At 40.8% G+C, this 15,247-nt stretch overlaps 1 protein-coding gene across 3 annotated transcripts in view; it reads left to right on the top strand.

The window, feature by feature from the left end:
* Positions 1-10,483, top strand: part of LOC311062162 (uncharacterized protein) — a 112,304-nt gene extending 101,821 nt beyond the window's left edge. For all 3 annotated transcript variants that reach the window (XM_084081000.1, XM_084081001.1, XM_084081002.1), the window contains 9 exons: positions 1,139-1,195; positions 2,136-2,525; positions 2,635-2,700; positions 3,454-3,602; positions 4,354-4,488; positions 5,258-5,315; positions 5,450-5,524; positions 6,376-6,504; positions 7,923-10,483. In XM_084081000.1, coding sequence (XP_083937126.1) covers positions 1,139-1,195; positions 2,136-2,525; positions 2,635-2,700; positions 3,454-3,602; positions 4,354-4,488; positions 5,258-5,315; positions 5,450-5,524; positions 6,376-6,504; positions 7,923-9,496 — 2,633 coding nt within the window. In that variant the 3' untranslated portion in view covers positions 9,497-10,483. The remainder of the gene's footprint in view (positions 1-1,138; positions 1,196-2,135; positions 2,526-2,634; positions 2,701-3,453; positions 3,603-4,353; positions 4,489-5,257; positions 5,316-5,449; positions 5,525-6,375; positions 6,505-7,922) is intronic.
* Positions 10,484-15,247: the final 4,764 nt, after the last annotated feature.

Here is a 15,247-nt window from a genome sequence, read left to right as displayed (position 1 = left end):
AAAAGAATTAATCAAATGTTTTGGAAAATCTTTGGCTATCGTCTCTGTCGGATGGAAACCTCATATGTCCAAAACTGTTACTTTTCAAGATTTAAATTCTAAAATGGCAAAAGTAGCAGATCTACTGCTAGTAGTAGCAGATCTACAAGCTCGAAACGCGTCGCTTCGCGCCGCGTTTCGAGCTTGCAGATCTGCTACTTTTGATGCTTTTGTGTGATGCTGTATGATTTACGAAAAAAACACAAAAAGTTAAACTACGGAGATAAGAGGTTTCTGCCCGACAGCAACAAAATATATAGTTTTGTCTAACATTGCGTGAAAGATGGGTAAAATGTGGTAAAATGCAGTGCTACTTGATAAGTTGTTATCTTGTAGATCTGTTCTTTTTGTCACGTGACACCTTCACTCGAGTCTGTCTTGGGGCATTGATGGCACACTGGTTTAAGAGTCTCATTATTGCACTGTATGATTTCTATAGTCCTGGAAATGGGGTAAAATACTTTGGAAAAGTAATGGAAAGGTTTTGAAAAAAATGTGTGAACCCTGAGAATCTCAAAAATCGGTGACAATGAATGGTGAAAGAGAGTACAAAGAGCTGACTAAAGCAGAAGTACCAGAAGGTAAAAACCCTGCATGGTGACACCATCTTGTTGATCTGCTATTTTCAATCAATTTCGACAAGCCAAATGACAAGCCCAAAATTGGGGACACCACGTTGAAAGTGGCTAGTGTGAGACATTTAACTCTTTGACTGCCAGATCAATAGTGTAATAGTGTGCCACTGCTGCCAGCAAAAGCGGCGATATTACTGTACCTTTGAAAAATGATGCACGCGGGTGTCGTAGTAGAGAATTTTTTGTTTTAACCGGTCGCTATCCTATGGCCGTTTCAATGAGGCTTGTTTTGCCGTAAAGCAGGAGGAACGGAGACCTAGCAGAGATATGGCTTTTTCACTGCAGGAAATAAACAGGATTTTTTTTCTTTTAGTATTTAGACAGTAAACTAAATAGTTCTCTTACTTTTTAGTTGTAGTCTTAGCTGTTGTTAACTATAATAAATAACCTTGGTGTAAGACACCGTGTTTAGCACAGAGCTGTGTTTTTTTTATTTGCACATGATTGTGGTCTTTCTCCTTTAGCCCTGGATACGCTTGAAGCCTTCCTGGATCAGCACGAACCTTCACATCACCCTGATGGTAAATGTACCAACCATCCTCACTGTTTCACCTTCACAATCACCCTGATGTAAACGTACCAGCACACCAGTGGTGTAAAGTAACTAAGTACAGTTACTCAAGTACTGTATAATTTTGAGGTATTTTTTACTTTGTAAAAAGCTGAATTCAGCCTGGCACAGACCAAGACAATAAGTCAGTTTGTTGCAGGCAAATGAATGTACAAAATATTAGAGTGGTATTTTCAACAGTCTGCGGTTCTCTATAACAGCGGTTTTCAACCTTTTCAGGCTGTGACCCCCCCAAACAAATTATATTTGAACTGGGGACCCCCCAAACACTTGGAATTGTAGGGGATGAGACATTCAATTTAGTTCAACTCGATTCCACAGATAAATATTGTGAAAATAGCTGATCTACAAGCTTGTAAGCTTGTAGATCAGCTATTTTCCAAATGTTTGCCTCTTTCTTATATTATTTGGCCAATGTTTGACCAGTTTTTATTGTATAGTTTGTTGATTACTTTTGATGCAGAAATTGTCTTTTTTCTTTTCTTTCATTTTTTTTGAGGTATCAAAAATGTCTTAAAAGTCCTTAAATTGTCACTTCACTGTCATCTCGGGACCCCCAAAAAAATCATGTGGGGACACCCCTGGGGGTCCCGACCCACAGGTTGAGAACCACTGTTCTATAAAATATTGCTAATGGTGTCCACTATTTACTATCTTCGTTTTTCATTCAGTGGAGCCAAAACCTAAATAAGTACCTAACCACTTAAACCCTATATACTTTGTTGACCAACCCCCAAAGGGGTCTATCCTTTGCCAAAACGATGATGTCTTTGTTAGTTTTAAGCTCATATCATCCTGTTTTCAGTTTCTCATATCCATCTGTTTCCCATCATCGTTTATTTGCACTCATCCACCAACCTTCACTTCCGTCCCTTCCCTTCCACCCATAGGTAATGAAACGAGTCAAAGACCAGATCGTTTGGCCCCTGGCTCAGAGTCCCCACCACTGCACACCTTATCCCACGACATCCGTTCTGAAAGCCCACAGAGCTGTGATGGACGGTGGCAGCAAGGGGGTTCTCAGGATTCCACGGAATGGCAGGAGGCTCCTCGGGATAGTGGCATACAACCATGTCCTCCTCAGTACTCTGGTACAAGTCAGAAAGCACCCCACGACCCTGGTATACAACCGCAGAACCCAGCACAGAGGGAGAGAAGAAGCATCAAACTAGAGGAAGCACAGAAGCCACTGGGATGTCCAGATAGAAGGCCGTTCTTTGACTCCAGCGGACACCGGCAGCAACCTGTTTTGCAACCGCTGCCCCGAAGCAATTCAGCAGGTATGTGTGGATTGAGTCGCCATCTATTTTAATATTTTTTTTTTTAGTTTTATGTTTTAATTTCTGTGTAGGTTTGTATCTATAAGTTAATTTTGTCTGTCCCTCACAGGGAAAAGCCGTGTGTCCCATTTCCTAAGCGTGAAGCTGTCAGAAGCCGAGCGAAAGAAAGTCGTAGGTGAGTGTTTGTTTGGCCTTTGTTGTGTTGAGATTTGGTTGCAAGGGCTGTCAACAAGGATTAAACAAGTCCAAGTGTTTTAGACTCAAGTATCAAGTAAGAATCACATCAGAAGTCTTGGAATACGTTCCAAGTCATTGAGCAAAATCAAGGCCTAAGGCACAACCCAAAAGTCAGAAAATCATTTATCTTTTAAGAAAATAAACAAAATTCCTGTTGCCATATACAGTACATAGCAACATCTAAAATGACACAGATGCTTTTACGTTTTTAAAGGTATAACAACGAAAAGGCCTAAAGTCATACATGATGATGTTCACGTTTGAGTGAAAAATGTTAATGGCTCAAGTTTAAAGTCATAGAAATTGCCACTGACATTGACTCCAGTCTAAAGTCTCTTTCCCACATGGAATCCAAATATTGCTGGATGAAAATATCCAGCAACGGCAGTGGATCCCATAATTTGTCCTCTTTGTTGGAGAAGTTCTGCAGTATACAGGGCCCTATCTTGCGCGCTGCCTTATCCTTAAACTTTTTTGCCATCGTTTTACTATTTTGAAAAATAGCCGATCTACAAGCTCACAACGTATCGATGTAGATCGGCTGCTTGAACTATTTTAAAATGATTTATTGTGTGTGTGTGTGTGTGTGTGGGTGTGGGTGTGTGTGTGTGTGTGTGTGTGTGTGTGTGTGTGTGTGTGTGTGTGTGTGTGTGTGTGTGTGTGTGTGTGTGTGTGTGTTATTTTCTTTCAGGTCTGCCATTAATAGTGGAGTGTCAATGTGAGATATCTAAGGGTCAGAGACTCTCTCCATTCTACATGTGTCGTTGCTGCCAACAGCAAGTCCAGATCAATCACGTCTGTAATCACGTGATCAGCATCGATCACCAGCGCAAGTATATGGTCAGTAGCCTCTGGCACCTCTCACTTATTATCATTTTTACTAACCAAACCGAGTGACTCTTATAATTGTGCCATGCTGTAACATTAACCTGTCTCCCCATGACCAAATAGTTTAATTGTAATTGTGTCTTCTGCCTTAGCCCTTTTACGCCTGAGGCCCGATTCTAATGCCTTCAAAATCAAAATAGTTTTCTGAAAAAAATGATGTTGCTATATGCAGTTAACACATTGGCTGCCAGAATTATTTATGTATTTTCTACAGTTGACTGCCAGACTTGTTCAATGAAAAAAAAAAAGTACTCAGGAGCTGAGATACAGAATTTTTAAGTTAACAAGGAAGTGGATGGGAGTTTAAATCTTCGAAAAATCATATCTCCTTGGTCTTTGGGTCAAATTGAAAAAAAAAAAGATGTCTGCAGTCAGATACGTACGTGTATGATGTGGTTCTCAACCTTTTCTGGATCATGGCCTACTTGAAAATCTTAAAAGCATTCGCGGCCCCACCCTAACCCTAACGTCATGCAAATTAACCTTATTTTTAATATCCAAATATAGCAGTGGTGGTGTTGAGCTACAGTTTGAAATGTCTTCTGCATGTCTGTGTTTGTAGTGGAAGGAGTCCCCCAGTTTAATGGTTCTGTATGTTTGTGTTTGTAGTGGAAGGAGTCCCCCAGTTTAATGGCTCTGTATGTCTGTGTTTGTAGTGGAAGGAGTCCCCCAGTTTAATGGTTCTGTATGTTTGTGCTTGTAGTGGAAGGAGTCCCCCAGTTTAATGGCTGGAATCTGGAACGTGGAGAACTTGAGCGAGGAACAGAAGATCAAAGGCTTTGAGATGACCGTCAACATGGTCGCCGAACGGGAACATTTTTTACAAAGGGATGCTGAGGTAACCAGTTGGATCGTCATGGTATACCATGAAGTTAACCTCTGCTGTGGGTAGGGTTGGGATCCGGAACCTGGAGGAAACGAAGGAACCGGATCAACATTGAAAAAAATAAATGGAATCGGTTCCGTCACATTTGGAACCGCTTCCGTGGTTTATCAGTTTTATCACACTGTCAGAGCTGGTTATGTGGACTTTTATCACGCCTGCTATTCAATTACAATACTAGTGGTTCTCAAACCTTTTTTTTATTTCAAGGACCACCATAACTCTGAGAGGTCACAAATCGGTGTTGATTTCTTCGACTGAAACCATGACGAAAAATGTTGGTCGACTACCTTTTTCCACTGACGAAAAAGCTATGATGACTAAAACTAAGACTAAATATATTGACAATTTCATCAACGTATAAAAACTAGACTAAAATGTTAGTGACTAGTGGAGAAGAGATCCAGTAAAACTAAAAGACAAATCATTTTGTTTTTGCAGATCTACAAGCAGATCTGCAGATCTGCTTGTAGAACCTCGTGAGCTTGTAGATCGGCTATTTTCAGCATGCAACCAAGTATTTTCAAATATTTTTGTACTTTTACTTTTGGTACTTTAAGTATATGTTGATGCCAATACTTTTGTACTTTTACTCAAGTATAATTTTGAACACAGGCCTTTTACAGGCCTTTTACAGGCCTTTTACTTGAGTATTTTTCTTATTGTGGTATTGCTACCTTTTCCAACACTGATCTTACCTATTGTAATGTTTTCTCTGGTCAAGGTTCGACTGCTTGACAAGGACTCATACCATCGAGTCAGAGTGGCTCCATTCAGTGAAGGTATACAGCAGTTCTTCATCTTTTCATCATGAATCATAACGGTGTCATTACAGTACATACATCCATGTCTATTCACAGCTATGGTCCTCTAATGTGTGGTGTTGTAACTGTAGTGGTTTGATTGTTGTCTGTAGGCATCCACATACTGGAGGACATCTGGAGACAACAGCATCTGACCTCCTGTCCACCTGCCGCCCAACAACCACCAGGTGAGAACCTCTACCATCTACAGACAAGCTTTATGTTCCACTAAAACAATGTTAGAATGAGATGCAGGCAAGAGCAGAGATGCATACAAGGACAAACATCACACAAAATACAAATACAGATATGTGTCAGGTTGATTTTGACAGCAATTTTTTATTTAGTTTTAGTCATAGTCTTTTGAATCAAATTCCATTTAGTTTTTAGTATTTTTTTTTCATCTGAAATGTTTAGGTTTTGTCTAGTTTCGTCGACTAAATATCCTAAGATTATGGTCGACTAAATCTACAGTCGATTTAGTCGACTAAAATGTATTTTGGCGGTGCCTTGATGGCGTCGTAATGGCTGATTTTACACTTGGTTACAGGCTGCAAATAGCCGATCTACAAGCTCAGGGCGACGCGTTGTGATGCACTTATTTTGCACTTATTTTCACAGTGCAACAGCCGAGCGTAACCAAACATAAAATGACTTGTCTTTTAGTTCTACTGGATCTCTTCTCCACTAGTCCCTCTCTAACATTTTAGTCTAGTTTTTATTTGTTGACGAAATTGTCAATATATTTAGTCTTAGTTTTAGTCATCGTAGCTTAGTTTTTATTTAGTTTTCGTCAGTGAAAAAAGGTAGTCGACGAACATTTTTCGTCATGGTTTTAGTCAACGAAATCAACACAGGTGAGAACCTCTCCCATCCACAGACAAGCTTTATGTTCCACTAAAACAATGTTTAGAATGAGAGGCAGACAAGAGCAGAGATGCATACAAGACGGACAAACATCACACACAAAATACAAATATAGATATGTCCCAGCTAGTGACCACTGAAGTTGATAATGTTATCGTTTGCCCAAATTTAGAAGCGGCGGACAACAAGCATTTGAAAAAAGGTCTGACTGAGGCGACTCCGATCAGCGTGGCCATCGTGAAGACTGAGCCGGTTCCAGAGCCTCTCACGACCCTGAACGCTCACAGCTCAAACATAACAGGTGTGTGTGAGGTCAACATTACTCCCAACTAATAGAATGTTGAATATGAAACCTGCTTCATCAATCTGTGCCGCACATTCTGGTCCTGCAAGAACCTGTGTGAATAGATAGATAGATGAACGGGTGAAATGTGTCCGTCTCTCAGTTTGCTTTCGTTTTCGGTTTGCGTCTCGAAACAAACACTGCTGTTGCTCTCGCTTTTGGTTTGCGTGTCGAAAACGTCTACAGCCTACTACACGAGAGCCTCGCGCCAGCGACTAGACGGAAGGGTCGCGTAGCGACCCGCACCTCTAGTACTGTACATAGCAACAAGAACCCCAAAAAGTGTTCCCGGCTTGAAAGGTTAGTTAGTTACGTAATGGGGTTCCAGGTCTAAATGGATTATATAACAATGAGTGGAGGTGTCACAAGATGTAGCATGAACAAAAAGAATGCAATGCTGCTTCTACAGGCCAAAACACAGTCTTTTAATCTAACCCTCCAGTTTACTCAAAGATGTAGATTGACCCCTTATCTGTCAACAGGAACTCCTGTGGTGATGTTCTGTTCAGCTCACAGAGTCAAACAGATGAATGAGCCTGCAGGCCATCTGTTTTCAGGGAAGATAAACACAAGGTCTCACTGATAAAGCTGCAATCCCCCCACTAGTAGCTGTATGGAAGTAACAGGCTTGTGTAATGAATATGTTAGGGTGTGACCATGACAACAAGTCCAAGAAGTGATGCTTTGTTTCCCCAGTGGTACAGACTGCCGTGGAAAAAGTACTATTTTTTTAAACTTAAGTAAAAGTATCAATACTGCAATATAGATATACTGCAATATACTTAAAGTACCAAAAGTAAAAGTACTCATTATGCAGAATGTCCCATTTCAAGTTTTCAAATGTATAAATATCTTTTGAAAATAGCAGATCTACAAGCTCACAATGTAGATCTACAAGCTCACAACAAAAAAAGAAGTCGTGGCGCATTGTGAGCTTGTAGATCGGCTATTTTCAAACGGCCGAAATATATGTAGGGCTGAAGTGGTTAATGTATGTTTTGTAATAGTAATCAAAATCTTCAAAGTATCTAGTAACTAAAGTTTTCAAATAATTGTAGTGGAGAAAAAAGTTAAATATTTGCCTCTATGTAGTGGAGTAGAAGTAAAAGTATTGGAAATTGGAAATAAATAAATATTAAGTACAGTACAGTACTTAAGTAAATGTACTTAATTACTTTCCACCACTGCAGACTGCAGAATAAAAGGAAATCCTAGGCACTCCGTCTTCAATGAAAATCGTATTTTCTCATTTAGAGCAAGACAATCAGATTGACCAAACGTCCGTCGACCCTCTCAGGTCTTCATCAAGCAGCTGCTTCCTCCTTTCGTTTTAAAATATATCCTAACATATTTCTCTTTTTTTTTTGTCTCCCCAGAAATGAGAAAACCATTGAAACATGGTTTGGATTGTGTGTCATCGTTTGGAGATGCGGGGACGGTCAAACGGAGAAGAATTTCGAATTCACCCCATGGTGGTGGCACGTGTGACGGCCCTTCAAATCTGTATTCAAGCGTCTCGGCGCCTGCCAGCCAGTGCCCCTCTCCCCAAAACCAAGAGGCCCGAGTGAAAGTAGAAACCACACCGGTCCCTACAACTGTGGTTTCTCAATTAGTGCAGCACTGTGAGGCTTTACAAATGCTGCCTGAGCAAAAATTGGAGCTGGTCTTGAAGTCACTTAAAACCTTAGTTTCCTCTAACTTCAACCTTGATTGCCCTCCAACAAAGCCAGCCTCAGCTGCATCTACTGAGCCGTCAACCACACCTTGGTTCATAGATTCTTCTTCACAGCCCGTCCTTCAGTCCACCCTGTCCGATGCTAAACAAGCCTCGCCACCGCTGATGTTGACCTCTGTGACCGCTGTTCCCCTGTCCCCTCCAGCCAACAAAGGTCTGCCCTCTAGTGAACCGATAACATCCATCGTCGAAGTGAACAAGTTTCAACACTTTGCATCTTTGGTGCGAGCCAACCAATCAGGGAAGGATGCCTCTACCAGTCAAGAAAGCTCTGAAAATGCCATTGTGGGTCGCGTGAAGCCCAGGATGCAATTGGACTCAAATGTCAACTTGCGCAACTCGTGCAAACGTGCGGCCCCGAAGCCTGCAGACGATGACGTCTGGAACTACGAGAACCGGCAGTTCACGCCAGGAAGAAGAGCTACCAACGTCATCGGTGATGATGACCAGTCTCTGGAAAGCCACCACAGAGCAGCCAACCCAGCAGGTGAAGACGGTCATGTCACCTCCAACCCACCTGCAGCCAGGGCCGTCAGCTCCACTGAGCTACAGCCCCGGGGAGACCAGGCCACTCAGTTGTACTGTAATCTCAGTAATCTGGGCATCGGTAATGCCCAGGGTTCTACAGCCACAGTCACCACAGCCACCACAGCCACAGTCATTGATCCAAACACTGCTCAAGCACTGCAGGCTAGTATATATAACACCATGGTCTCTCCTTTTAACATCGGGGTCGGTCCATACATGGGCAGTCCCATCACCGTGGTGAACCCGAACCCCACTAGCCAGCAGTTTACTGGTTCTGATTACAGCATCAACCAGCCCACCGTATCAACGGTAAGCCCCAGTGGATCCCTGCCAGCTGCAGGCTATGGCACCCTAGTTTATCCTTACAGTCAACTCACCCAGAACCCACATTTCCCACATGGATATCCGTCCGTAACTGGGGCCCAGAGCACTTATTTCACACACGGATATCCATCCGGAGCTGGGACCCAGAACTCTTACTTAACACATGGATGTCCATATGGAACTGGGCCCGCAGGTAGTATTTCCCAAGCTTCAGACCCGCACTCTGTGTTCTCACTATTGTACCCGATCCAGACTCCCCCTCAGCAGGGGACCGGACAGGATGTGATGTTCGGAGGCACCTATACCACCAATCTGACTGCAGAAGGCTGGCTTGACGTGCAAAGGCGACAGCGGCCGCAATAATGTTCTGGGGAACGGTGTCTCTTATAACACCCACTGGTGCTTTGGTACTATTTACTGTTCACCAGCCACAGTTTAACCCTTTAAGACAGGGAACGCATCCGTGAGTCATTTTTAGATTTATTTGGCTATTCAAAAATAGCTCGTAGATCTGCTATTTTTTTTTTAATCGTGAAAATGTGTGCAAATATTTGAATATGTATATTTTTTTAAAGCGAAAATGTTTAACTCTGTTAACAACTTCTGGGGGTCCCTGGAACAAAACATTTTGATATGGGGGGTCCACGGCCAAATACATATAATTTTTGAGAACCACTGATATTATAGCAACAAATACGTTATAAAAAAAAGGATTTAGGATTTTGAAGACATTTATAGAATCCCCAGAAGCAAAGATTTGAGTCACAAATGTTCACTCAAAGATTTGCTCACATTTTCACAATAATTTTTTTTTAGCAGATCTACAAGCTCATAGTGCGGCACTCGGTGCCGCGCTATGAGCTTGTATATCTGCTATTTTTGAATAGCCAAAGTATAAGATAATGGTTGAAGTGGTGAAAATGACAGATGCTTTCCGGGTCTTTATGGGTTAAATTGTAGGCTCTACTTCTGTTGTTTAGTTTAGTTTACTCTCCTCTTATCTAACACTGGTACTTGTCGTTGCGATTCCTCTGACCCTATAACCTCTGTGGATCCTTGCACAATGTCAGCCTCACAATGACATAGTGTTTGTTTCTTTACCTTTTTTTAAATGACATAATGTCTCTTAATTTGTTGTCAGCCATGTTGCTTTCAGCAACGACCCAGTTATTTATGTTTCACTGACGTTTTACCTCCAAGAAGCTGGGAAAAAAAGCTTTATTTTGTTTATGAAATATGTTTTTTTATGCCTGAGAGGTTGATGAATTTATAGAATGTATTAATGTATCAATGTACAGTATAATTCATGTCTGAGCCTTTGTAAGTTAAATACAGGTTACCAGGAATGTTTTGTTGTTTTTAGTTGGTGTTTTTTAAAAAGAGACATGCTTTGTTTTATTACCGAGTGAGAAAGTATTATCACGATGTTTTCAAAATAATGTTTTGGGTATTTCTTTTAAATAATCTATGCATTAAATGGATAGTTGAATGTATTGTATTTAATGTGAAGCAAAATGCTTTTTTTCTTCCTTTTCCCCCCTCTGTATTTTCACACCTTTTTCTGAATAGAAATGGTAAATCTACCTCAACAATCAAATTAATTCACCCCCATGTTTGTGCCGAATCTGGGGGGGGGGGGGGGGGGATGAGATCAGTGGAGCTCCCTCTGGTGTTGTGCCCGTGGGCGTTTATCACTCTTTTGAAGTAGTTTGAAAGGTACATGGGCACTGGTCCCTTGAGTATCATATGAGCACGAGGTTCTACATGAGACATGGACATGAGATCAACAAGCTGACAGGTTTGGTGGTTTGGCGTAGAGAGAAATAGGAGCAGACCAAGTACAGAGCCAAAGGTCAAGTTTTCCTTAGTGTTGAGGGTTTCAGTGGTTAACTGTTTGAAAATGAACATGAATCCAACTTATTAATAGAATAGATGATACTGACAAGGTACTGACCATGATACTGAAATGAGGCACGGGAGGCAAACAGACGCTCAAAACTCCTGTCCTGTGCAGTCAGGGGGAATAAGAAGTATCGGTACAACGCCACACTCTTTTAATAATTTATCCCTATGTTATCCCATTTGGGAAGCAAACCCTGAACCTTCTGCTTTGCAGGTGGGCTCTCTTATCCATTCAGCTATGACAGCTGCTTTAGAAAGCCTTGCGGTTCTCAACATTTACTTGTCACAGACCCCCAAATGGATATTTGGCCATCTGAAAATGTGTCCATTTTTTTATTTACAAGATTCTTCAAAGTGGGTGTCTGCTACTTGTAGGATTTGAACCAGGGTCCTTATGACATTTAGAGAGCTTCTTACCACATTGAGCTATTGTGGTTGTTGTCTGACAAAGACCAGATGGATTCCTCACACAAAAGCCAGAGGCTTGTTTCCATAGACATTGAAACATCTAAACAAGTAACAGCACAACAATGACACAGAAACTACATCATTTTAACTGCATATTCTGATATGTATTTTGTTCGTATCGTCGTTTGTTACTTAACCCATCTGTGTGTAATTTTGAGGTTTCTTTGGCCATTCAAAAATAGTAGATATACAAGCTCATAGCGCGGCACCAAGTGCACTGTGAGTTTGTAGATCTGCTATTTCTTTTTAAAAACCTGGTGTTAAAACCTGGTCTTAAAGTGAAGTGGGGAGGCAGCATGGTAGCTCATCGTGTTAGGACAGTATCTACACAAGCCAAGGGTTGTGGGTTCATATCCCCTTGCATCTTTACTCTGAAGCATGTTTTAAAGACCAACGTCCAGAAACCACACTTAAAAGCACTGAATAAATGTGTGGAGGTGCCGTAGGGCAGCGGATAATTGGTGGACAACTCAGTGGTCTTTGGCATCGAAAGCCACACGGCTTGTCGGGCCACAGGTTCTACTCCCGTCTCGGCAAGTAAGGCGCACAGGGTTGTCCAGCCATGGCAGGCACCGAAGCCAATACTCATCGATGTACCTTGGTACAGTGGGGCTGGGGAGCGTTTAGCTCCCTGGTGTTTCCACACAGTAACAATGAGAGGTTATGGCAATACAAATAACACCCACCTGACCTTTTACGTAACCAAGCTAACAATGTCAACTAGGTGAAGTCACTTCCTGAACTGCACACATCAATCCTATCACTGTTTTGTGTTGTGTTGTGTTGTGTTTTTGTGTCAAACTAAACTTGTTTATTCACACATGTCATGGAATACAGCCAGTCCACTAGATGGTGCTCGCGCGCAGTTTTTTGGGTTTGTGGGTTCAGGGTGTTGTGTATGAAGTCACATCCAGGTCAACTGTCAGTGTGTTTTGCTGCCAGAGAGACAAGTCCTTTAGATATCAGATCTATAAAAACACTGAGCGGTGAGTCACAGTTAACCAGTCCAGTCACTGCTTTATTGTCACAGCTTTGTTTACGTTGGTTTAGTACAAAATGGTTAAACATTGATCTTTTTTTTTTTTTTTCGTTTCGAGTACCGAAACGGAAAAAAAATTACTAAGTCCAGAGCTCGATGAATGTTAGGGACCAAAAAAAAAGTCTCTACCAATCAACTTTATCAACTTCATCGAGCTCTGGACTTAGTAATTTTTTTCCCTTTTCGGTAGTACCGAAACGGAAAAAAAATTACTAAGTCCAGAGCTCGATGAATGTTAGGGACCAAAAAAAAAGTCACTACCAATCAACTTTAAATTGCCTGAAACGTACTCCTAACAGGTTTTTGGGTGAACATTTTTTTTTCCGTTTCGGTAGTGTCACTACCGAAACGGAAAAACAATTACTAAGTCCAGAGCTTGATGAATGTTAGGGACCAAAAAAAAAGTCAATGCCAATCAACTTTAAATTGCCTGAAACGTACTCCTAACAGGTTTTTGGGGGAACATTTTTTTTTTCGTTTCGGTAGTGACACCATTGTGTCACTACCGAAACGGAAAAAAAATTACTAAGTCCAGAGCTCGATGAATGTTAGGGACCAAAAAAAAAAGTCACTACCAATCAACTTTAAATTGCCTGAAACGTACTCCTAACAGGTTTTTGGGGGAACATTTTTTTTTTCGTTTCGGTAGCGTCACTACCGAAACGGAAAAAAAATTACTAAGTCCAGAGCTCGATGAATGTTAGGGACCAAAAAAAAAGTCAATACCAATCAACTTTAAATTGCCTGAAACGTACTCCTAACAGGTTTTTGGGGGAACAATTTTTTTTTCGTTTCGGTAGTGACACCATTGTGTCGCTACCGAAACGGAAAAAAAATTACTAAGTCCAGAGCTCGATGAATGTTAGGGACCAAAAAAAAAGTCTCTACCAATCAACTTTATCAACTTCATCGAGCTCTGGACTTAGTAATTTTTTTCCCTTTTCGGTAGTACCGAAACGGAAAAAAAATTACTAAGTCCAGAGCTCGATGAATGTTAGGGACCAAAAAAAAAGTCACTACCAATCAACTTTAAATTGCCTGAAACGTACTCCTAACAGGTTTTTGGGGGAACATTTTTTTTTTTTGTTTCGGTAGTGTCACTACCGAAACGGAAAAACAATTACTAAGTCCAGAGCTCGATGAATGTTAGGGACCAAAAAAAAAGTCAATACCAATCAACTTTAAATTGCCTGAAACGTACTCCTAACAGGTTTTTGGGGGAACAATTTTTTTTTCGTTTCGGTAGTGACACCATTGTGTCACTACCGAAACGGAAAAAAAAATACTAAGTTCAGAGCTCGATGAATGTTAGGGACCAAAAAAAAAGTCTCTACCAATCAACTTTATCAACTTCATCGAGCTCTGGACTTAGTAATTTTTTTCCCTTTTCGGTAGTACCGAAACGGAAAAACAATTACTAAGTCCAGAGCTCGATGAATGTTAGGGACCAAAAAAAAAGTCAATACCAATCAACTTTAAATTGCCTGAAACGTACTCCTAACAGGTTTTTGGGGGAACAATTTTTTTTTCGTTTCGGTAGTGACACCATTGTGTCGCTACCGAAACGGAAAAAAAATTACTAAGTCCAGAGCTCGATGAATGTTAGGGACCAAAAAAAAAGTCTCTACCAATCAACTTTATCAACTTCATCGAGCTCTGGACTTAGTAATTTTTTTCCCTTTTCGGTAGTACCGAAACGGAAAAAAAATTACTAAGTCCAGAGCTCGATGAATGTTAGGGACCAAAAAAAAAGTCACTACCAATCAACTTTAAATTGCCTGAAACGTACTCCTAACAGGTTTTTGGGGGAACATTTTTTTTTTTCGTTTCGGTAGTGTCACTACCGAAACGGAAAAACAATTACTAAGTCCAGAGCTCGATGAATGTTAGGGACCAAAAAAAAAGTCAATACCAATCAACTTTAAATTGCCTGAAACGTACTCCTAAAAGGTTTCTGGGGGAACATTTTTTTTTTTTCGTTTCGGTAGTGACACCATTGTGTCACTACCGAAACGGAAAAAAAATTACTAAGTCCAGAGCTCGATGAATGTTAGGGACCAAAAAAAAAGTCAATACCAATCAACTTTAAATTGCCTGAAACGTACTCCTAACAGGTTTTTGGGGGAACAATTTTTTTTTCGTTTCGGTAGTGACACCATTGTGTCACTACCGAAACGGAAAAAAAAATACTAAGTTCAGAGCTCGATGAATGTTAGGGACCAAAAAAAAAGTCTCTACCAATCAACTTTATCAACTTCATCGAGCTCTGGACTTAGTAATTTTTTTCCCTTTTCGGTAGTACCGAAACGGAAAAACAATTACTAAGTCCAGAGCTCGATGAATGTTAGGGACCAAAAAAAAAGTCAATACCAATCAACTTTAAATTGCCTGAAACGTACTCCTAACAGGTTTTTGGGGGAACAATTTTTTTTTCGTTTCGGTAGTGACACCATTGTGTCGCTACCGAAACGGAAAAAAAATTACTAAGTCCAGAGCTCGATGAATGTTAGGGACCAAAAAAAAAGTCTCTACCAATCAACTTTATCAACTTCATCGAGCTCTGGACTTAGTAATTTTTTTCCCTTTTCGGTAGTACCGAAACGGAAAAAAAATTACTAAGTCCAGTAAGGCTGCAACAACTAATCGATTAATCGATTAAAAATCGATTACTAAATTAGTTGCCAACTAATTTGATAATCGATTAA

This window comes from Gymnoscopelus microlampas (genome assembly GCF_963454915.1).
Source record: "Gymnoscopelus microlampas genome assembly, chromosome: 15".
Taxonomy (NCBI): domain Eukaryota; kingdom Metazoa; phylum Chordata; class Actinopteri; order Myctophiformes; family Myctophidae; genus Gymnoscopelus; species Gymnoscopelus microlampas.
The sequence above is the reverse complement of the archived record's forward strand: the minus strand, read 5'-3'. Positions and strand labels throughout refer to the sequence as shown.